Source organism: Symphodus melops (assembly GCF_947650265.1).
Source record: "Symphodus melops genome assembly, chromosome: 2".
NCBI lineage: Eukaryota > Metazoa > Chordata > Actinopteri > Labriformes > Labridae > Symphodus > Symphodus melops.
Window position 1 is genome coordinate 3,386,977 of NC_136692.1, and position 23,891 is coordinate 3,410,867.

At 42.9% G+C, this 23,891-nt stretch overlaps 1 protein-coding gene across 1 annotated transcript in view; it reads right to left on the reverse strand.

The window, feature by feature from the left end:
• Nucleotides 1–23,891, reverse strand: part of LOC306820135 (multiple PDZ domain protein) — a 45,110-nt gene that overhangs the window by 1,289 nt on the left and 19,930 nt on the right. Inside the window, exons 21-42 of the mRNA XM_079337848.1 lie at nucleotides 20,474–20,803; nucleotides 17,971–18,165; nucleotides 17,181–17,358; nucleotides 16,087–16,197; nucleotides 15,666–15,731; nucleotides 14,194–14,265; nucleotides 13,635–13,734; nucleotides 11,808–12,016; nucleotides 11,321–11,412; nucleotides 11,121–11,235; nucleotides 9,738–9,830; nucleotides 7,467–7,541; nucleotides 7,064–7,378; nucleotides 6,570–6,653; nucleotides 5,649–5,842; nucleotides 4,733–4,880; nucleotides 4,576–4,647; nucleotides 4,122–4,245; nucleotides 3,923–3,966; nucleotides 3,589–3,711; nucleotides 1,385–1,489; nucleotides 687–790 (exon numbers count right to left, since the gene is read on the reverse strand). Of these exons, the coding sequence (XP_079193974.1) occupies nucleotides 687–790; nucleotides 1,385–1,489; nucleotides 3,589–3,711; nucleotides 3,923–3,966; nucleotides 4,122–4,245; nucleotides 4,576–4,647; nucleotides 4,733–4,880; nucleotides 5,649–5,842; nucleotides 6,570–6,653; nucleotides 7,064–7,378; nucleotides 7,467–7,541; nucleotides 9,738–9,830; nucleotides 11,121–11,235; nucleotides 11,321–11,412; nucleotides 11,808–12,016; nucleotides 13,635–13,734; nucleotides 14,194–14,265; nucleotides 15,666–15,731; nucleotides 16,087–16,197; nucleotides 17,181–17,358; nucleotides 17,971–18,165; nucleotides 20,474–20,803 (2,949 nt within the window). The remainder of the gene's footprint in view (nucleotides 1–686; nucleotides 791–1,384; nucleotides 1,490–3,588; nucleotides 3,712–3,922; nucleotides 3,967–4,121; nucleotides 4,246–4,575; nucleotides 4,648–4,732; nucleotides 4,881–5,648; nucleotides 5,843–6,569; nucleotides 6,654–7,063; nucleotides 7,379–7,466; nucleotides 7,542–9,737; nucleotides 9,831–11,120; nucleotides 11,236–11,320; nucleotides 11,413–11,807; nucleotides 12,017–13,634; nucleotides 13,735–14,193; nucleotides 14,266–15,665; nucleotides 15,732–16,086; nucleotides 16,198–17,180; nucleotides 17,359–17,970; nucleotides 18,166–20,473; nucleotides 20,804–23,891) is intronic.

Here is a 23,891-nt window from a genome sequence, read left to right on the forward strand (position 1 = left end):
TGTGTGCGCTTTAATACGAGGAGTGAAGAATCGTTTCCACTCTGCAAACATGAGTGCAATATTTAAAAAGTGTTTCTCAACCTTGGGCTTGGATTGAGTCGATCTAACGATGTGTCTTCCACTCGATTTCATGTGGAGTTAGAATAAGTTATCTGTACGGTTTATTGTACAGCGAGCTGGACCCTGACAGGAAGTGTCCTGCTGGAGGAATAGCAAGCTGTTGATATGTGTAATTGGCCAATCGGAGTCAAGTATTTAACACAGCCGTATAATAAAGGCTATTTTGAATATTTTAGTGGAGTAAAGAATTTAAACATTGTGCAGCGTCTTCAAATGTCTCTGTCAGAGTTGTAAGCTTTTCAAAATACAAAAAAAAAAAAAGATTTTCACATTTGAGTTAAACAAAAACATTTAGTCTCAGGTAACTTTAGCTGAAAAAATAAATAAATGGAAAACCTGTCAAAATGCAAACATAGACACACACACACACACACACACACACACACACACAAAACAAACACGAACCAAAGGTTATTTTGGCCAAATGTCCCTCGGTCCCAGTGCGACTCACGCAGTGGCTGCACTTCCTCATTATTAGCGAGTAGACCTGAGTCGGCCTCTCTCCTGATTCAGTGAATAATCCAAACAGAACAACAGCAGGACGCTGTCAGGAAACACATTCTTACCACAGATTGTTGTGGGAGCAGGGCAGGCTGCAGGGCTGGCCTGACGACCGGCCATGCACATCATTGTGCTCCTTTGTGCTGAACTCACCAGAACCTGGAGCAACCTTTAGACACGCACGCACACGCACACACATACACGCACACAATAATAAAACTGTGTTATTGTGGAAATATACACACCGGGCCACCTTTTTAACCCCCTAATTAGATTCGTTAGCCACGAACAATTTACAAAATCATCTGAGCTCCTCCCTCTGTCATGTCTTTGTCATGATTGCAAATTGTAAATACAGAGAAAACAAAAGAACAAAATACTCATCAGACCAACCGACGTATTGAGTAGAAAAACAAATTTCTGTTACAGCCAAAATCTCTCCCAGAGGCCCATTAAAATGTGAAGAGTGTTTCCAACAAATTCCCTTATTCATATTACATTGTAGTGTTCACATGCAAAGAAAAATCCAGAAAGTTAAACACATAATGTCGAAGCGGCATTTCTGTAAAAATGATGTCTTAGCGAGTTTATAAAAGTACCAGAGAGACGAGGAGGAGGAGGCACGATATGGTGATTACTGCCTTTCTGTGACAGCGCTGCTCTCGAAACTTGCTGACATTATGTTAACTTAAATCCTCACAGCCACTTAAAGATAAACTGCAGCGTTTGTCCCCGCCCTCCCCCCCCCCTCCGGTGACATCACCTGCAGGCTGATGGTCCCGGTGGCGTTCTTCAGCAGGACTCCGGCCTGGACGTGAGTCATTCCCTCCGTCGACACGTCGTTGATGCTGAGGATCCGGTCTCCTGTCTGGTTGACAAACACACATACTGAATATTACACGCACTATATTTTTGCAAACGTGGTTGACTTAAAGGGGACCTGTTAAGTAAAAAAATGGACTTTGACAGTGTTTTTGAACCTTTATTTGGGTAACCTGAGCGTCTAACAACCCACAACGTGTGAAATAAATCCATCCAGTTTGTTTGTGGTCTACTTAAGTCTGAGAAACACAGGTAGAAATGCTCTGTTTCAAATTTGCTCTCCTTGTGATGTCACAGTGGGATTCTGGTAAAAAAAAAAAAAAAAAAAACCCCTCCTCTGGTATCTCCACGCTTGGACTCAACCCTGAACCTATCAATCCCTCAATCCCCAGCTCATGCAGCCACATGTCCGATGTTTCCTTGGACCAGACACTTAACCCCAAGTTGCTCCTGCTGCTTTGTCGGCAACGTGTGAACGTGTGTGAATGGGATTAGTTCAGGGGTCTCCAACCTTTCTTCATCTGAGAGCTACTTTGACAGTCGCTTGCATTTATTTACACAGCACACGTCAGCTGATTTAAGCTACTGTTTGTACGCGTGTGAAATTGCAATAAGCCAATGTTTATCATTAACCTTAAATTCACATCAAAGTCGAAGAAAAAACGTGTTATTGTGCAACACAGTAAGCTATCTTATTGAAAATTCACATCAACGTGCAAGACAACATTTCTACTTTATATTTGTTTTTATGGGTCAAATATGTGAATAGTGGGAAGAGGTGCATTTACTGTGGTTGGATTTAAATTATTATTATTTTTTTAACACACTCAGTCAAGCTACCAGTAGCTACCGAGCTACGTGTTGGAGACCCCTTGATTAGTTACTCCTCATGGTCACTTTACACAGCAGGCTGAACCATCAGTGTGACCTGCAGTTTAAAAGCACTTTGAGTAGTCAGAAGACGAGAAAAGAAACAAGCTGGAGTCCATTTATCATTTAGATTTTCTCGGGCTGATGGTACGGTATTTTTCTGTATACATTAACTGTATGTAATCTGGCTCTGCATCACTACATCGCACATTTTTAAGGCCTGTCTCTGATGACGTTTAGGATGTGGTCGCAACAAATGTTGACAAAACGTCCTTTATCCTCTTGAATATGAAGGAGCCAAAATGCTTAACAGCTTGTACCAGTCGTGCTTCAAATGTTCCCAAGCATCACCCGATGCCCAGCCTCCAGCATCAGACCGTGTCGCCCCTCAACCACCGCCGTCCTCGTTCATGCATGACCTGCTCCAACCTGCACCTCCACGGCGAGGAAGTGTGGACAACAGCAACGCCAGGAATACAAAGGAGACCCCCCCCCCCAGAATAACAGCTATCCACAGATACCCAAAAACTGACTGAGACCAACAACACCACGGAAAATATGGTGGATTAAATGAAATGGAAAGAAACAATGAACAAGGTTTATAATACGGAGAGATTAACACATATGATGAGGAAGTCATCTCCTGTAATCACCATGGAAAAATCTAACAAACTTCGACTTAATATAGGATCAACAAAGAGCGGGATGCATGTAAGTAGCAAACCATAAGCAGATGGTGAACAACCCAAACATAAACAAACACTTTTAGAGTAAAATAAAGTCCATTATTTATCTCTATTCTTATCTTACTTTTATTTTTTGAAATTAATTTGCATTCTTTTAAGTCAGCCTGCTCGGTAGCTTTCGTTCTCTTTACTTTCTTCTTCATACTCACTCGTCTTTTCTGTTAGATGAGGTCACAGAAATACATATACACGTCTGTGAAGGACAGGTACTTACCCTCGAGCACACCTTCCATACGTGTATTTATTCTTGTATTGACATGTAATGCTTTTTTTTTTTTTTTTGTTTGTCTGAAGAGCATCAAATAAAAAGTAAAAAAAAAAATAAAATACAAAGAAGAAATCCTTCTGTATAGTAATGATTGATTAAAATGTTATTTCCTTAATGACATCACTTCCCTTATATTAACGATTGACCTTTCACCTTCAGGCAGGAAGTCAGTCTTTAACGTGATGATGACATTAACTCGTCCCGCCTCACATGCTGACGAACACTCGACACAGGAAGGAGAATAAAATCAGCTCTCCCCACCTGCAGTTGCTGTGATTTGGCAGCCAGTCCATCGGTATCCATGGTAGCAATAAAAAGATGTGCGTTGTCATGGGGACTACCCACTCCTCCTGCCACACTAATGCCCAGAGAGTCAAACGGACCCTGTGGGGACATCACACAAACATCACAGACAATCTCAACGAATCACATGGCAGTTTTTAATCATCTCCCTTTTTTTTTTTATTAGATTTTCAAATTAGGGAAAAGTACAAGAGCTTTAAGTACTTTCTGCAATCACAATACAGGAAGTCAGCGCCTTTAGACAAACACTTACAAAAACATTTTCGGATAAATAAACATCTTTATGCCTTACCTTTTTTATGACTACTTTTCTGATGGTGGGGCGGTCTTGAAATGCTGTCAGAGGTTAAACACACATTTAAATTGACGAGCTTTATTTTGTAAAACAGTATGATTTGTTCACTGAGATACGATCCTAAAATGTCTGTAACTAAAGTGTCAAAGAGTCCAATTTGTTTCTATGCATCAGGTCTGCTCATGAAGCCACTCACAGCAGCTCCCAGCCCTGTTGTCTGTCTCCCTCTGGTGGCCGAGAAAAGCATCACATCCACTGGAGGGGGTCAGGGTGGAACAGTCGGAGTCTTCGCTCTGGATAAAACACAACTTAAAGTAGTCCTGAGGTCAAAAAGTACTAGTTTAGTTTAGTTTAGTTTAGTTTATTTGTTTAGCACAAAAAAATCCCAAAAAAATCTAAATGGTGCAAGGAGGGAACGAAGCCCAACGGACTTGTACAGGAGTTCCACCCCTTTCAATTACTATTGTTGAAGTAATGCAGAAGAAAAGAAGACAAACTGCACACAGCATATGAAACAATTTAGCAGATTTATTGGAAAATAATATAAAATTAAGGTTAGAAAAAGGTTTTTTTAAAAAAGCTTAATTTTAGCACCCTGCATATTCTTTGAAAGCCGTTCGGGGGGGTCACACTCATTAGAAGCGCTTTACCTGACTCCTCTGTGCGTACTGCAGTCCGGCTTTAAACCGAGCCACCTCCAGGTGAACCGCTCCGCTGCAGCTCTGCGGACAGACACATCACGCATGAGACCAATCCGCTAAACTTTACAGGAACACTCGGCGTGACTAAACACGAAACTGTTCACACCTGTAGCAGCTTCTGTGCGTGTTCCTGTGATGCCGCACGTACGTCCTCGCCGTTGATTGACAGAATCTGGTCACCTAGCAACAACCTGCCATCTGAATCCGCTACACCTCCTCTGACGATGTCTGACACAAAGATGCCCGTGTCATTACTGTTGGAGAAAAAAAACAGAGGTCAGGAGCAGAGTCGTCTCCACGCTTGTAGAAGGAATTATGTGACCCGTGTTTGTAAGCGTCACACTCTGATTGTACAAATGTGTGAAGCCGCGTGACAACCTGCGCCTTAACTCTTTATATATAATATGTGACATGTCGTCCTTGCAGGGTGACCCTGCGGCCTGATCCTCCAACCTTCACGGTGATGACAGGAGGAAGTAAAGGAAGCGTTTCATCATGTGTCTCTCCCCGCTTCTTTACAATTACCATCCCTGTTTCTACCCACTCGCCGACCTCTAACCGGCTGCAGACAGGGAACATTTCCTCTTGTGATACTTGTTAAAGAAAGTCTGCACCTATACAGCTCTTTCTATCTCAAAGTTTCCTGAACATTTTCTGCTGGGTTAGCTCACCCTGACTTCCCCAGAATTTTGACAATGAGAGCCGACAGGGAAAATTCGGAGGCTTAAAAATGTCGCAGTTTGCGTTCACGCATGCAGCTTATCACAAAAAAGGTGGGGACATTTATCCAGGAGTTTTGTGCATGTTTGAAAACACCATGAGTGAATGAGATTCTCGAGCTACGCTAACATTTTTTTACAAGGTCACAGAGCTCTTCTCCACCTCAGCTCTTCACCGTGAAATTCTTGAGTCAAGACTGTGAATATTTAAGGCCAGATTCTTCCTCTGTACGATTTTGCTTTGCTTCTCTTTACCTATTCGTGTCTTTTGGACCCAGACACGGAAAAGGAAGCGTGTCCTACCTCTTCCCCACAGTGCTGAACCCCGGTCCCTCTCCGGTACGAGGTCTGAGCTCCAGGCCGAACACGTCCCACAGGTCCTCCTCCCTGTACGTCTCCTGGTGCCTGAAGACACACAGGCGGACGCGTTGGGTGCTGAGCCGGAGCACGGCGATGGCCTCATCGTGAGTGGCCTGCCGCAGATCTATACCGTTTACCTGAGAGGAGAGAGAGCGAGAGAGAGCGAGAGATGGTGAGAGACACGTGCAGCAACGGCTGTAAATCAACGTGAGCGCCTCGTAGTGATGGCTGCTTTTAGGGATCACTCTTTATAAGTTTATAAAAAATAATGCATTCAATCTTCCTGATGAGTTGTTCTTGTATAAAAATCACACATTCAGGTTTTGAATATTTTGGTCATGAGCTCACAGCAACAGTCTGTGTTGCTGCGTTAAAAATAAATCAATGTTTCCCACTCAAAGACGAGTGTGTGTGAGTGTGTGTGTGTGTGTGTGTGTGTGTGCGTGTGTGTGTGTGTGTGTGTGTGTGTGTGAGAACTTCTGCAGGGAAGAAAGACGAGCCAGTTACACTACTTTGTCAAATAACAAGTTAGACATCAGAGCCCATTTTAATAAAGTAAGTAACCTAAAATATGACCTCATGTATTAAAAATATGGCAACATAATTACTGAAAGACTTTAAATAAACGACCCCCCCCCCCCCTGTCTCAGACACCGCAGCGTTAACATCCCTCTGTGGGAAACACTGGCTGTAAAAACAGGACAGGTTACGAGCCATCTAAAGTGGTAACCATTTTATGATGACAGATTTGCATACATACTAAAAATTGAAATCTATAAACATAAAAATATCAATGTGTGTGTGTGTGTGTGTGTGTGTGTGTGTGTGTGTGTGTGTGTGTGTGTGCGCGCACATACTGTATACCTCTAAAATCTGGTCTCCAGCCTGCAGGCGTCCGTCTCTCTGTGCTGCTCCTCCATCATTTACTTCATGGACGATTACTGCCCCCTAGTGGAGAATATCAGAAAACACTTATTAAGAGAGAGAAGCTCATGTGCACAGGGCTGCCACACGAGGGTTCAGAAAAGTAACCAGGACTTGTAAGGGGGGCCTAAAACAAATCTGAACATGAGTAAGACTCTGTTCAATTTTAAAATATATTCTTTTTTTTTTAATGGGGCTCACAAGGCTTTACCACTTCATAAACCCCATGCACACAACATGATAAGTAAAAAGCATCAGCTCTTTCACTGAAGATGTGTGCAGAGTGATTACTGTTTGGGGAAAAAAACATTTATAAACTCACACAGCCGAATTTAATGAAGGAAATCTGGATTTAAAGTAGTTATTCTGTATTGATAACATAAAGATTAAAACATGTCCCTGTCGTTGTTTTGACTATAATGTGCTGCACTCACCAGCAGAGTGTCGGATCCTCCCACGATGCTCAGGCCCAGGCCTACACTTCCTTTACAGATCTCTACGATGGTTTCCCTTCCAGCCACAACCGGGCAGCTCAGGGGGTCTAAAGACGTTTGACCCGCTCCTGCCAAATCTGACTGTCCAGTTTGAGGAGTCTGCATGTAAGCGAGGGACGACGAGGCGGAGGAGACGACGGGGAGGGGGAGGGAGGAAGCCGAGCGGGGATGTGACGAAGAGGCAGTGGGGAGGCTCTTGGAGCGGCAGATGGAGAGCTTGACAGTGACCCGGTGTTTGAGAATCAAACTGGACACCTGAGCACAGAGGAGACAGGTGAGTCATAAATCATTAAATTAGCTCGACCTTGTCCGGGGGAAAGGGCGCGCTTGTGTGTGTTTATACCTCGTCCAATGACAGCGGTGCCACAGGTTCATCACCCACTGCTATGATTCTGTCTCCAACCTTCATCCTGCCGTCCTACGTGCACAGAAAAAACATGAAGAAAATGTATGATGAGCCACAGAGATAGAAGTGTGTGCACGGGAAGGATGGAGAGGAATGAAATTAAAAATCAAACACACCCTCTGGAAAAACATCCAAATAATTGTGGCCTGGGGCCTGATATGAAAAATGTATGAACACATGACGACATCACTTATAAACACGACAAAAATCACCTGAAGGTTAATCTGGTGTAAATATGATCAGAGGTATCTAAGGACTTTATCCTACGGTGTACGGCTGTCTTAAAGGTACAGTACAGCGGTGCTCAGTTTCAACCCTTAGTCCGATTGATTATTGATTCCAAAAGTTACAGGTAGATTCAAAGATATGATGAAATTGTGTGCAACCTGTGAGTCGAAAAAATTATTCTGAGGTGCAGAAACAGATGAGGTGAAAGCTGCATAAATCAGCAAGTTGGCACTCTGTATAACAGGCTTTCCCATCCTTGGGGTGCAGAACCCTTGTGGGGTAAAGTGGTCCAATTATTGATCAATCAAAAAATGGCTCAGTGGTGAAGTGGTTAGCGCTGTCGCCTCACAGCGAGGACGTACCTGGTTTAAATGCAAGTTAGAGACTTCTCTGTGTGTGGAGTTTTCATGTTCTCCCCTATGTGTTATTCTGTGTGTGTGTGTGTGTGTGTGTGTGTGGTGTGTGTGTATGTCTGTGTGTGTGTGTGTGTGTGTGTGTGTGTGTGTGTGTGTGTGTGTGTGGATTCCCTGCAGGTACTCCGGCTTCCTCCCTCAGTCTAAAAACATGCTCCTCGTTAGGTCAATTGTTGAGTCTAAATTGCCCGTAGGTGTGAATGTGAGTGTGGCAGCTTGTCTGTCTCGACATGTCAGCTCTGTGATTGGCTGGCTGTGAACAGTGCAGAATGTAACCCCGCCTCTCGCCTAATGACAGATGAGACCGGCTCCGGCCCTCCACAACTCAGAAGGGGAAATAAAGCAGATTAGATAATGGATGGATGGATCAATAAAAATGATGTTCTAGCATTCTTCCTGAATTAAACTACAAGATGTTATCCAATTAAGCACGGGCTATTGTGAGCTGCGTGCCAAAAAACTAACCTGCAGTAAGGCTGTCTGTCTCTCATCCATTATCCATGATGAAAAACAATCATAACAATCATAGCTGGATGTGTTTCAGATTTCTGGGGTCCCCAAAGTTATGTGAGATCAAAGTGGGGAGAAAATGCAGGAATTTATTTATTTATTTTTTTGACGGATTAAGTTTCTTTTTTTTTTTCTATTTTAATGATTAACATTTAAAAAACATTCTTACAACAAAATCACGCCATGAGAAATATTAAAGGATAGGTTTTTCCTAGAAAATAGAATACAGACCTAAACATAAGTAAAGCTGATCAATCACCACTTATGGCGGTGCCTGTGACTGCACAGTCCTCTCACTTGATTTTCATCTTCCGGTTTGTTCTGGCTGACTGGAGACATTTCGAGGCGGAGCTTGTGTGTTTCCACGGAGAGCCGAGCGGATAAAAGTTGTTCCAAAACGAGGTAAACCTTTTGTGTTAGCTTTCACTCTGCTTTCTGTCTCACAGCCGGTTCGGTTGTGCTAGCGTGCAGTCGCTTGCAGTGCAGGGCTCAGACAGTAATGCACACACTACGTCCTGCAGTGAGTCTGCACCTCAGGAAGAGGAGCCCAGCTTGACTGCTGTGTTCACAATCTGTGACAAACATTTTTTTTGTGTTTTGTGTCAGTCTGTAGCTGGTTCTAAGTGAGATCTTTCTTTGCTGCTGACCAGGTACAGATCCTTCCAGATGTCAGGAAGGATCTCCCAGGCATGAAAAAAGACACATTACATCCCTCAGCAGATCATTGTTTTGTTTCGTGACCATTCTAGAAAGTAAGATGCATCTTTATAGATTAAACTGTCCAATCGATGAAGTAGTTGAAGCGGATTAAACGTTAGCGATGTTAATGCCTGCTTGTCTCAGTTGTTATAATCCGATAATACAATAAACCACTCTGACAGGAGCCACTGTATTTCTGTCAGGTACGATTGAGCACTTCTTCTCCTCAAGTAAAACAATGTCTGCATATCAATAATAAATGAACAAGTGAGGATTCATGCAGGCTACACTTCCTCTGTCAGGAGACGTATTCATGTTGCTGATGTCCATGTGGAGGACGCTTCGGATGATGTCACACCTTACTGGCGGTGCCGTGCGGGATAAGGGACCTGACCACCACTCCGTCCTTGGTCTCCTCTTCGGCCATGCAGATGCCGAGACCGACGTGGTCCTAGAAGACACGCAGATTAAACATTTAAACCAAGATTGAATCAATGTTCTGTTTTGTGTAAGAAATCTGTCTTTGCTTTCAAACACGTGTTATGAAGAGGAAGCTGAGCCAGGAGCGGACTGGTGACGTTACCCGTCTCTTCCTGCAGGGGGCTCTAGAGTCCCATGGATGGTGTTCTCCATGCTGGAAATGCTGTCTCAGTCTAACTTTCAGTCAACCTAACAACAGGCTGAGATCTGGAGCTGAGGCGGGTTTAAAGCCTCTTGATGAACAGTCACGTCACACCCACCTGTCAATCACGTCAGCTACGTGCCTAACGATGGATAACACGCATCATTTTAAATCAAAACTGAGCCGCTCCATAAAATTCATCCCCCGATCAGTGTGTGCCCGCGATGACAATAACCAATCAGTCCTACTTTGTTTGTTTTTTTGTACCAGCTTGTAAAAAAATTGATTTATGCTGTAAAACAACTTTTTTTGTGTGTGACTTCCTGTGTTCCTGGAGTCAGTCTCAAGCAGACACTTCTGCATTAGCTTCATTTTTGCAGACTGGAGGTTGCTGCCTAGTTATGACACTCTGCTGGATGTGAGTTTTTATTAAACGTAGCTCATGAATTTTTGTTTGTACTCTTTGTACTTTGAACACTTCACAATCAAATTCAAGACGTTTTAAGACTAAAACTTCTTTGTTTGTGTTCTTTTGAATTTCGTGCGTTTGCTTTGTTCTTGTTTTTGATGATTGTTAAGCACTTTGTAAGCCTGTGTTTTTAAAGGCGCTATATAAACAAAGTTATCATTAAAGTTAGTGTTAACAACTTGAATCATGATTAAAGGGATACTTCACCCATTTGCATGAAGCTGTGTATCATTAGAAACATGGTATTAGTGTTGAATGGTCGTGAATCCAGCCCTCATTTTGCCCTGAGACGAGAAAAATATGTTTTTCTTTGCCTGGAAGTTTTCTTCATGTGATGCAATATGACGCTTTTTGCATCACATGAAGAAAACTTTTAGGAATCTAGATGCTTTTATTTTGGAAGATATGATTTGTGGTATAGATGGAATACATACATCATTTTCACTGATGTGAGTGTGTCAAAACAAACTTAATGCCCTCCCTGCATAAGTCAGGTTTAACCCCCGTCCCCTAAAAAACTTGGATCTGCCCCTGCTGGAAGGTCTTTCATATTCCCATGTACAGAAGTTTGCTTCCTCTCCATCAGCTGCTCGATCTGTGAAATAAGAGCAGCTGGAGGACAGACAGTGATTAAAGCCAAGGTATTGCACCTGAGGTAGGATGATGTGTTGGATGTCTTTGGGCAATCCTCCACGCTGCGCAGAGTCGACTTCATCTTCACACGCTGTTCTGGGTCTGAGAGTTTGACCCGCAGCCGCTTTATTCCTACAAAGAAGAAACAGTAATATGAAGAAACACAAAGAAACACGAGTGGTAAGATCAGCACCATAGAGACCCCTCTCCATGTCACCTGATGAGAATGATCTTGACGTTGGATGGAGTGTTGTTGATGATTGTGGAGGCGTTCTGGTGACTCCGGCCGTACAAGATCTGACCGTTGATCTGGTGAGAAAGAAGATGTTTTTTTTTGTTTGTTTGTTTGTTTCTTTTATTCAATATTTCCCCACATTTTCATGGTTTTCTGCAAATGTTTCTGCTAATTCCCCTCACCCCCCTCTCTGCTGCCACAGGCTTCTCGATTTTTCCTCATCATCTCTATTACATGGCTGTTCGTTGTAAGAACCCAGCACCGCACCAGCCATCTTTCAAATGGTAATTTGTCTGATAAATCTACTGTGCTCAATGCTGTCTACTCATCCATGCCTCCTACCCACAACCCACTGCTCTCTTTATGCTGCTCTCAATTTTAAATCTGATATTTTGTCTCTCTGAGATTGCACTCCTTCTAAAAAAAAAAACTAAAAAAAAACCCTCCAATCTGTTAATCTCCCCTTTACCTCCAGTAGCTCATCTCCAACACATATCCTCCCATCTACGCCAGCAGGTCCTTGAGGGTCTATTTCTGCCACGTAGACACCCATGCGGGCCCTTGAATCCTCCTTGTTCCCTGTGAGGCTGATTCCCAGGCCTTGTGCTGCGGGGCTCTTCTCCAGCTCAATCATATGGAGCTTCCCAGACAAGCTGCCATACCGCTGAAGCATCTTTTCTAGGAGAGGCAGGTTTAACAAACACGAGGCTGTTAGGGGGAGGATGTGATGGGTATGTCAAAGAAAAAAGTGTGGAACGCTTCACGTAATGACTGACACTTCATGCGGAGACGAAGCGTTACAGCCCAGAGGAGCTCCTGTGAGTGTGTGTTGCAGCAATTTGTCTGGAAGGGATGATGTCAGTCATAGCGACGGATGTCTATGTTTTTTCTATACAGCACGTATATGGAGAGACTGGATTTGACTGGCATGTGAAAACTTGTGCAAAGAAAGAAAAAAGTGTGCATCATGTGTATACAGTGTTGTGTGTGTGCATGCATTCCATCATTAAAAAAAAAGGATGACAAGAATGTGTGTCGGTCTGGGTTCCTGAGTGCTTGTTAATGAATCTGCAGTGTGTGTGCATGCCTGGTAACCTGTCCATGTGCTCTAATGTATCCATTTGTGTTCCCGCAGGACCTCTGACCCGACTCAGCCAATGAGCCACAGCTGCCCACGTGTCAACGATTGTCCAAGAAAATATGAACTTTCTAAAACATACTTCTTTAGATACAGCCATCATTTTCTCCGAAGTAGAAACCCAGATTTTCCCAAATGTCCAGACCTGTGTCTTATCGACCCACTCCTGAAACCCGCACAGTGTAAGAAGGGTTCTATTCCTGTAATATATGTCCTTATCTCCTCACTGCGTCCATCCTCTATAGAACAATATAAAGATGAGATTGGAAGATGACCTGGACAAAGCGATTAATGATAACATGTGGGGGGCGATTCTGCATCGAGTCCACTCCTCTTCAATTTGCACGTTTTTTTTTTTTTTAATCAGGGAATCAGAAAGCTGGATGGCTTTCATGACACAGCGCCGAGCAGATTTGAGGCTCAATGTGGTTCAAATTTAAATTACCATGGATCGCTAGCTGCACTTTCATGTAGATAAATGTTCACACAGACTGCTTCTTCCTCATAAATAGAAGCTTTCTGATTCAGCTCAGACTATACAAACTACTAACAAAAACCTCCTGAACATCCAGACCTCTGTGTACAGATTCTACATTTTGCAGAACCTGTACATAGAGAGGACTCTTTATACTGCTCGTTGGCTTTGATAGTTCATATAGAAACATCAGTATCCATTTCCGAACCATTTAAAAACTTTTCACGGGAGCTTTACGTTTTAGCAACAGTTTTTTTTTTATGCCAGGAACAAAAAACTTGAATTCTAAAGGATGAACAATCACACAATTGAACACAGACTCTCCAAGAATATATTAAGCCAAGGTCGACTTAATATTTGAATGGTGTAAAAATAATTTGCACATCTGACTCTTGGTGACTTTCAATAGCAGACTATTAAAGCTGTTCCTCACTGTGATAACTCACAGAGTAAATCCTGACCGTCTTTGACACTCCTGACATTTTTATTACTGTATTTCAGCTCTGTCTTTTATAATGGATGTGTGCGGCGTGCAGGCGTTCTGGGCCACAGGGCCCCCACGTGACCTGCACCGGGTAAAGGTGGCCCCCTACACTAAATTCCTAACACAGCTCCTTTGGCTTGGGGGGGCTTTGGAGGATCGCTGTGTACGTGTGTCTGACATCTTTATGGTGCAGACTCACTCCTGCCAGCGTTGTCCTCATCTTCTGCCGCAGCTGCGATTGGTGTTGTGACCGTAATGGGGCTTCTCGGATGCTTCCTACCCGATGCCGGCGAAGGTACCTTTGGGAGACGTTTTGCATTATTGAACAGGCAGAGTTGCAGATGCCTCAGGGGTCCTTCAGGCAGGAGTTGGACTACCCCTGAGGCTTGCTCAGTGTGCTTGATGTAGCAGTCGGGAAACTGATGAACAGGATGAATTAATGAACACAGTTTTAATGTCGGCTAAAAATAACATGAAAGATGACCAGAATCATGCATTATTTTGTATCCAACTTAAAAAGTGCAGGGGGAAAAATAACATCAAACGACTGTGCTGTCTATTTAGAGAGTTAGGCATCTCCACCAGAGAGAAAAACAAAAGGGCTTAAACAAACAAGGTAGCTGCGAGGGACTTTGAACTACAAGGGTTCTATCTACAAATATGCACGTTAATTAAGTTTTTGGAAGTTGGCTCGGTGCAAATGCTAATGTCAGGCGGCTTTCAAGATGCTGCAAACTCACACACACATTTATACTAACCTTAAAGGGGGTGGGAGTGAAGGGGTTTGTAGGGGAGAGACTAAGGAACAGACCACTGAGCTTCGCTGATTCCTACAATCACGAGGGGGAAACACAGATAAGAGTAGGACACCCATCACCACCAGCGAAACACAAATCTTCCTCTTCACTGCCCTCTTTTTGGAATACCATGTGGGTGTCAGTGATTCACCTCTCTATATATACAATAGTGTATACATAACGTTCTCTATACAATACAAGACACGCTGCCAAACATCAGCTCGTGTGTGGGAACAGAAACTGACAAAAACGATTGTACAGCTTGTCATCCTCTGTGGTGGAAACTCAAACAGCGGTCACGACTTTAAAATAAAGTCCAAAAAACCCAGATTTGCACTCTTTGACGTAATCGCACGAAACACATTTTTATCATCATACTCCTTCCTTGTCCTGTTGATGGAGTCATTTATCACAGTGTACCTCCTTAAACTCACATTCTTAAACAAGCTTTTAAAGTGTACTTGTTTTTTCTACCTGGTTCATCGGTTGTTGTCTACCGTTTATGTGCTGTATTTACATGCTATGTTTGCTAGCTTGTACTGCGCCATCAATGTTGTCTGGCTCTTTCTATTTTAAACGTCTTTAAGTTTCTTCATAAGCACTTTACTAATAAAAAAAAATTATAATTGTAATCAATGTGTATTATTATCGGCAACCAGAAGGCCACACTATTCATCATTAATTAGTTAGCATACTATGCTAGTTAGCATGCTAATTAGTAGCATGCTGACTGCTTATCAAAACTGGTAGGAAGCATCTCTAAGGTCAGTTGTTTCCTGAGCAATGCCGAGATACCCTTGAGCAATACAATGACAACAACACCGACTCAGGAACACTCACTGTTAGTGCACGTCAATAGGATCCATTTTGTGCATGTGGCATGTGTGTTCGACAACAGTGTAAAAATGAATTTCCCCTTGTTGGATTAATAAAGACTATCTTTTTCTTCTCCTTTATAATAGGTGTTTATTACTACCATGACCACAGTCTGTAACTAATAGTTCATTAAGTGTTTGGCCACTTTACACAGCAGCCTCTGTCACCATTGTTTGAATGTGTAGGTGTGACGTGTGGTGTAAAAGCACTTTAAAGACTTGTCAGAAGACTAGAAGAGCGCTTTACAAGCTCAAGTGGTAGAGTTCATTTACCATTTACGATCCTTCAACATCTGTGCTTTTCATCCCAGTTGAGTCATGTTCTATAACCTCTTAATTTATTATATATTAGCCGCAGTAAAGATGATGTCAAAGGAAACACTTAGATTATAGCCGTGTAGAAAAAGGAACTAATAAGAGCTTATTAATGACCAATAAGCAGCCAGTATTCTAGTAATTAGCATGCGGAGAAGCAACTAGTGAACATTGTGTTACCTTGCTTTTGTTATTAAAACTAGAAAGCTGCAGAGCTCGAGGTGTCGAGAGGATCAGGGTTACCTTGCTGCAGTTGGAGTTGAGCTGCGGTGTTGTAGTCACTCTCTCATGGTTGGTGAGCATCGGGGACTGTGGGCGAAACACAAGATGCAGAGTAGGCAGATAGACATCTATACGACTGTGAAACAAAAAAGGCTTCAAATGTTCCATCCATTATGTTATACTATGTGCTTTGTGTCCAGAGGACATCATATCGTATAGTTACAAACTCCCACACGCAACCTCATAGAAACTTGAGATGGAGTCGTCCAACTGCAGATAAACTGCACCTTCTGTTTGCTTTAGTTGAAGACTGAAGCAGTGTGTGAGAATCTAGAGCCTGGGGAGAATCCACTGAAGCAGTGTGTGATGTTTACATACCTGAACATACTTCACACTATAGAGCCAAGGTGAGCTCACAATGTGCTATCGGGGCTGACCGTACCTGAGATCTGTGCTGTCCAGACTGAACCAGGAAGACCAGAGAGTATCCTGCCCTGCGGATAGCCTCCACCGCCTGCTCGTGGCTCGCGTCTCTGAGGTCCACACCGCTCACCTTCACCAAGTCAACACACACACAGCTATTTCGAAGAACATCTTGTTTCTTTGTTCACTGTCAGTGTGTGTCAATAAGTGCAGTGAAGCTGTGGAGCATTCTGAATATGGATCTAAAGCAATGTCCAGACATGAAGCGGTTTATAAAGGGCGATAAAAATATGATTTTCAGGAGGTACAGGGATGAAGAAAATCACCAGGTGTTTACAAGGAGTATTGCTTACATATTTAATTATTTAAAAACATGCTGTTTTCTTTTTTGTCTTTTCCTTCTCTTTTTTTTTTTTTTTTTACTTTTTTTTTCTTCTCTAAACAACAATGTGTTCACTTGTAGTTATTTATATGTTTAAGGGTATGTGGGTGTTTGCACACTGTATGTATACAGTATAGGAATATGGTACAACTAACCATATTGTAAAATGTATATCTCATATAAAAACATAAATTCTTTAAAAACTAGATTAATAGAACATTGTTGAATGGAGAAGGGATGGGAAGTTTTTTTCCCACTTCTTTTCGGACTTGTACATTTCATTGAAAGTATTTGAGAGCTTGTTTTGTATGATTTCATTTATTGTTTGTCCATATTACTTTTTTTTACATTTTGTTTCTGTTTTTTCTTTTCTTTTCTTTTTAAATGTTCCAAATAAAATCTGATGAACTAAACTAAATTGTGTGGCTAATAAGAGAAGCGTTCAAAATTGATAAAAACGTAAAAAAAACAACTATTCATGAAAACAAACAAAAGAATCAGAAATGTGTTTTTTTTTTTGACAACTCAAGAAAAAACGGTAGCTTAAAAACAATAATTACATTTTGATCCCGGGTAAAAAAAAGACAGATGACCATGCAGCATGTACATGTAATCAGATTTTGCTTTACTTACATTGCAACGCTCAAAAGCTCTCATCAAGTATGAAAAGCCATTATTACACACACACACACACACACACACACACACACACACACACACACTAACACTACCTCCAGTATCCTGTCTCCAGTCCGGAGGGTGCCATTATGTGCTGCCGGGCTGTCGGGGCTGATGCTCTTGATGAAGACTCCCCTCATCATCTCCCCACTGCTCAGTCTGCGGCCCATGCCTCTGCCTCCCATTATGCTGATACCCAGGGACTGACCTGGTGCTCGAGTCAGCCGCACACTGCAACACACAGCGCCAAATGAGACACATCCACATATACTCCAGAGCTGCTGGGGGAAAAAAAGCCTCTTACAGTGTGTGCAAGGCGGTGATCAATGTATGTCTTATGTATACTCTACTCTGTTTGAAGCATTACTGCAAAAGCGCACAAGAAGGAGAATTAATCCAGTGGTTGTGCCTTTTTTTTTTTTATTTCTTTCACTTTATCCTCTGCTTAGGGCTGCGGATAGAGTTTCAGAGATTAAGTCAAAACAATAGATTATTTTACCTGCCGGGGAGAGACACACAAAAGCTGCTCTTTGCATGCAGTGCAGCTTATGTGATTTATCCGAGCAGGATGCAGTCACAAATGCGATAAGCACAGTGTGTGAAAGTGTTCTCCTTCTTCCAGGCAAAGAGAAATATGAGCGTGTTGAGTCCGTGTAGTGCTTCTCTAACCCGTCCTGTGAACATATAACCTCAGCACACGAGGATTTCACTAAGCCTTCTGGGGGGGAGGGGGGATAAAGGACATTGTGCCGAGGAGTTTTGATAAAAGTGGCAGAAGATGGGAGACATGAAAAAAGTCTAATGACAAAAGCTACTTAATACTGACATGAGGGATTCACTAACCTTCTGGGTTGATCCCACGATACCGCTGTATGAGAATAAAGCTCCTCCTCTCCCTCGCACTGACCGTCCACCTTTACCTCCAGCTTTGGTACTTTCATAACTCCACTAGGCGCGTCCTTTCTCTCCTCCGACCTCCCTTCATCTTTTTTTGCTTCCTGCCTTTTCATGTGAGCCAGAGATTTTGGAATCTGCCAGCTGATAGAAAAAAGTAAAGGAAATAAAATAATTAGCTGTGTTTGACGGTGAGTGGACGACAAAAAAAAACATGATGATGATGAACAACATTTCCTCTTTATTGTTGTTGTTATTTTTTGTGCATTTTTGCTTTTATCCGACGGGACGGCAGTAGAGAGACAGGAAACGCTGGGAAGAGAGAGTTTGGGATGACATGCAGCAAAGGGCCGAGGTCAGATTCAAACCCACGGCCGCTGAGGAGTGCAGCCTCTGTACATGAGGCGTGCAACATACAACTTTTCTTACCCGTTCTTTGACTAACAAACTAACCCCAAATTGACCAGAAACCAGAAATGGTGGACTGGAGGGGAAAGGTTACACAACTGGCGCCCAGGTCTAAATCATGTTAAGATCACCTGATTAAGGTTCCTTCATCATCAGCTGTGGGTTTTTTAATCATCAGATCCATGCTGCTGTCACAGTTTGCAGCACATGCTCAGGTGCCTCTAGAGTTCTGGCAGCCATGGCAACATGAAATGGTCATCGTATTCCTCTGTACCAGGGGTCATCCACTACATCTGTACAAGGGCCCGCTTTTTTTCTTGACAGACACTGTGGGGGCTGGACTTTAAGATATGTTTGGACATAAGCCCGACAGCTGTCAGCATCGAAGGGGAAATGTTATTTCTGCCATTAACCTAATATGAGTATTTCAGCTTTGTGATTTTATTGTTACGTGTATCGTTTAACCGGTCCGATTGGAGCGGGGCCACCGATTGATCATCTGAAGATGTCATCTTGACCTTTAGGAAATGATTCCAAGCCATCCTGAATAATTTTCCGACTTAAACGAGGTCAGCATGACTATCGAAAGAAAAAGAAAAACATCCCATGGATTATTCTCTGGTGCAAATAATGGTAACTTAAAGCCCTCATAATGTGAATAAAGCGGCCGTCCACTGGATCACACTTGTAGAAATGCTGTGGACAACAAGGAAATCTTGGTGTACTTTGTTATTTTTTCGAGTCCTGCACCGCTGTGACACTCGGCCAGAAACGACTCTTACAGTGTTGGCTGGCCTTGAGAAGATCCACTGCTTTAGCTCCAAATGGCCCTGAAAATACACATTTTCTGCCAGCGAGTTCACATTAAGGCTGTGTCTTTGTGTGCATGTCTGTGTGAGTGAGGGGGTGATAACACACACACACACACATATATATATATATATATATATATATATATATATATATATATATATATATAGGGAAAGTATTTATATATATATATACACACAATGTATGTATGTGTGTGTGTGTGTGTGTGTGTGTGTGTGTGTGTGTGTGTGTGTGTGTGTGTGTGTGTGTGTGAAAGTGTGGAAGAAAAAGGTAGAGAAGGAGAGAATTTTTCATGAATATATTTAACGGTGGAGAGCTGTAATAAGCCCATGGAGGTGAGTGATAGTGGTGCTATCTGCGCAGCAGGAGCCTATAGCCAGTTAAGTTACAGAAGAGGCCAGAACAAATGGTTCCACCAGGCCTGAAAGAGAGTGGCCAGGAGAGGGGGGGGGGGGGGGGGGGGGGGGGTGGGGGGGTTGGGCCGTAGCAGGGAGGAGGGGGCCGAAAATGAGGCGAAAGAGAAAAAGACCAGAGCGAGATGAGTGAGGGAGAGAGACATGAGAGACAGATGTAGACACAAAGAGTCAAGAAGGCAGTCTGGCAGAGGAGGAGACAATGTATTGAAAGATAAGAGAGAATAAAAAGGGCTGTGGAGAGAAATGGGAGTGAGGGGAGGAAGGAGAAAGGCAGAGGCGCGAAGATGGAGCGAAAGCAGCGTCAGACAGAAGCGAAACAATTCATTTTCGCTGACAGTCAGCACTGAGATCCATAAGCGAACAGCTAAATATAACTCCGAGATTCAACATTCAGAGACGCGTGTGCTTTTACCAGCGAGAAGAATGGAGAAGAGAAATTATGGACGGAAAAAGACTCCCGCTTAGCTGGTTGCAGACGCTCTGAAAACACTTTGTTTCCTCACGGTTCCGGTTAATTAAAGTGTTGGATAATAACTCCGATCATTAGCATGACTTAATCTGCAGGGTAATTGAAGTATGTGATGTGTTACAGTCAGATCGATCTCAAGCCACAGGTGAACACTTTGAAACAACGGTATGTGGAGCCACTTCAAAGTGTGAAATCTCCGCAGCAAACAACATGTAATAAAGCCTTGAAGTCTAATAAACCCTGAGACGGGTTTATCTCGCACTCTGGGGCCTCAGTAAGGATTAGCTGACCATAAACAGTACTCTAGGACATCTTTATTTTACATTACCTTGAGTCAGGGGCCGCTGAGATGGCGTGGACCAAAGAGGAGCCTTTGGACGAAGCGCTGAAGGACGCTGAGGCTCGGACGGTTGCTGGATTTGGAGCCCGGTCAGCTCTGACTTTGACCGAGGCAGAGGGTTTGAGGGCGGATGAAGGCAGAGTCGAGGCCGCAGCTCTGACTCGACCAGGGGATCTGCTGGAGGTCGAGGCAGGATCTGGAGATGTGGGTGCTGGGATGGGCGAGGGAGGGGTGCTGTCTACTAAGATGGATGCCAGAGGAGGTAAACACAGACGGCTGCGGTGCTCGTCCACCTGGTGGGCTGGGACATATGTTACGCTGAAGGTGGAGGGGATGTAGGAGAAGAAACAAAAGTGGGGGTGGGGTGAAGAGAATTAAAACACTCACATGACACCAATTTTCAGGTCAAAGTTGCACTTGTGTTTGAACTTACAGGATGATGAAAACAACACAAATGTGATTACGAGGAAACAGACAAATGAATGGTTTCTATCAAAGACTGATGAATTATTTCTCCTGCCGGTAAGGGTCAGACTAATAGGTATTATGTTGTTCAAAGAGCAACCTCATGCCCCGGAAAGTAAGCCTTTATTACTTTGCTTATTGACCACTAATTAGGGCTGGGGATCCTGATATTGATACCATTATTGAGACTCCGTAACAACCCGAAGCTTTATCGAGGCACTGTTGATCATTTCTATTGTTTGGGGGAAAGATGAGAAGAACGACCGATTAATCGTCCTGCCGATAAACTGGGCCGATATTATCTTACCCTGTGACTATCGGTATTGGCTAATTTGATCTCAGATATGCACCAATTCGGTCAAATGCAGCCACTTGTTACTCGTCTTCACACGCTCAGATATCCTTCATTTTGATTTTCAATAACTTTAATTGACAATGTTTGTGCACCACTGATTTGATCTAAAAGACTGAACTCGACACGACACAAGATAAACGTTACCATGCTATTCACGAGACTTGATCGCTGTATCGATAAGCTCAAAGAGTGTTGATTTTCGTGTTTCGGAAAATGCGCAATCAGGTAATTAATAGAACCATGTTTTTCCAACCCATCCCTACCTCAAGAGAGGAAGAGAGATGGTTTTGTACCAAGCTAACTTCGGCCGGGCTACTACAGTCAGCAGCTAGCTAGCTAGCCTTGCTTAGCCGAAAGACTGGATGGGAAACTGGCTAACCTGGCGCCATCAAAAAGTAATACAATCTGTGTTTGAGTACCTCTAAAATTAATTTATCAACTCTGTATCTTAATCAACACCTTCTGGAGCCGCATGGTCAACAAAAATACCACCATATATGGTGTCCATATTGTTAAGTTACGTAAAGCTTAATCTCTTGAAAACAAGCTAGCTAGTTAGTAAGTTTAAGTTAGCTTTTAGCTTTTAGTGGTCAAAACTTATTTTAATGGTGTAAATGTGTGTTTCAGATTTATAGCAGTCACTTGTTAAAACCGTTGTAATATTTTACTAATCACTGTTTACTAATGCTGTATGACATGAAGCACACAAACAAACACAGACTGAGGCTGCCGTCTTACATCTCCAATGTTTGAGCTGCTCTGAAATCACAGATGTGCCCCACTTCTTCGACGCCGCTTCATTTTCATGTTCATTTTTTAAAAGTCACTATGAGAAAGGTTTTTGATTTATGTCAGCGGGTTTCTGAAGAGACAAACATTTATGATAATTTGTGTTTTGCATAAGCCAGGATCTATGTAAGCCATGGCGTAAATGATGTCATTTAGCTGAAGTGTCGAGGACATCATTAAGCTCCCCCCCATCCTCCTGCTTCCATTCTTATGTGATGCTACCAGAAGACGTGCTTCTCCAGTCAGCTGAAGGAGCCGATGTCTCTGCTCCATTCGTGGTGGCAGACTGAACATGGAGGTCCTATGCGTTAAGCTGTTGTGACTGAGCCGTGCGGACAGCCTGTCTTGTCTCAACAGAGGCGGTTTGATAGTGACAAGCCCTCATCCTTCTGTGTCTGTCTTATTCTGAGGCTGCCAAAGCAGCTCATCTGCCTCCACTCCTCTGCTCTGCTAGTTTGTCTGCAGCGCTATCAGGAGGAGGCAGCGTGTGCGGCTGAGTGTTTTTCCGTGTGTGCTTATGATAGAGGAAGATACAGCGTGCATGTGTGTTCGTTTCTGTGTGTGTGTGTGTGTGTGTGTGTGTGTGTGTGCATCTACAAGAGACTCTTTAAAAAGCTCTTTTATTCAGAAGCACAGTGTTCAAGGTGAGATGAGTGATGAATTATTCAGAGATATTTCCCTGCAATGTAAAAAAAAAGAAGAAGGTGTTTTTGGAGGTTAGACCATTGAAAGTCGGTGTATGCGTGTGTGTTTTTTATGTGTGTAAGTGTTCGCCTGCAGAAAGCCAAAGAGTAACACGGAGGTGGAGAGAGAGCGAGTAGGTGTTTTGCAGGGCGACAGGGTGGTTGGAGGTGGGGCACGTCTCCAATCAGCCAAACAAGCATTGTCAATGTGGAGCCATAACTGCTGATGTTAGAGCAAGTAATAATTTACCCCGATGTTCCCTCGGGCGATCTTTAAAATTTCATCATCTAATCTAATTTAACGCGAGTGCAGCGCCTCAGTCAAGTCTGACTGTGGAGTCAAAAAACAAGGTTGTGATGGAGATCCAAAGTGAGATGATAAACACGAGGACATGCAGTGAAAGTCATGTTGAGCGCCTGCAGACGAGGCGTTTATTTGTGTTTACAATGAACATACAGTATACTCACTCATTCCAGTCACACAGACTGTGAAGATCTGCATGGGTAGATCTAGAAAATGTGAGCAATGTATTCAATTACTTTCTTTTAGTCGGTGGTTGATTGCTGTCTGAATTCCCGATGGACTTTGAACTGTGTGAGGGGAAAGTTTATCAGATTATAAATGACTAAGTGCCTTGATATTTGACTGGAATCTGCTTAAGCTGAACCGCCCACATGTACATCTTGAATTCTCGGCCTCCTGCAGGACCTTGGTTTACTGCGGGGCCCCTGTGTCAGAAGTCAAAAAGCCTTTCAGCCCACTTCTTAAAAAATCTGAACCGCTACTATAAAAACTAAAAACATCCGTTAATCACAGTGTCAGCAACATGACAAGCAGCAGAATTTGTTTTTATGAAGCAGTCAGAAGTGTCCACAAACCCATGAATATTTAACTACTATTTATTTGCATCTGTTTTCTTTCCTGTGCAGTAGTGTGCTATTTTTACCTGCTGTTTATGTTTCTTATGTTGATTATATTGCACATTTCTTACTGTTGTCTAGATTTCTTTGGACCCTCGTCCACCTACTGTTTTTTGTGTGCCAGTGTCGTTCTCTAATTGTTTGCAATTTTTGAGAAAGACCCTGATTTTTCCAAATGTAAGATATTCCCTGT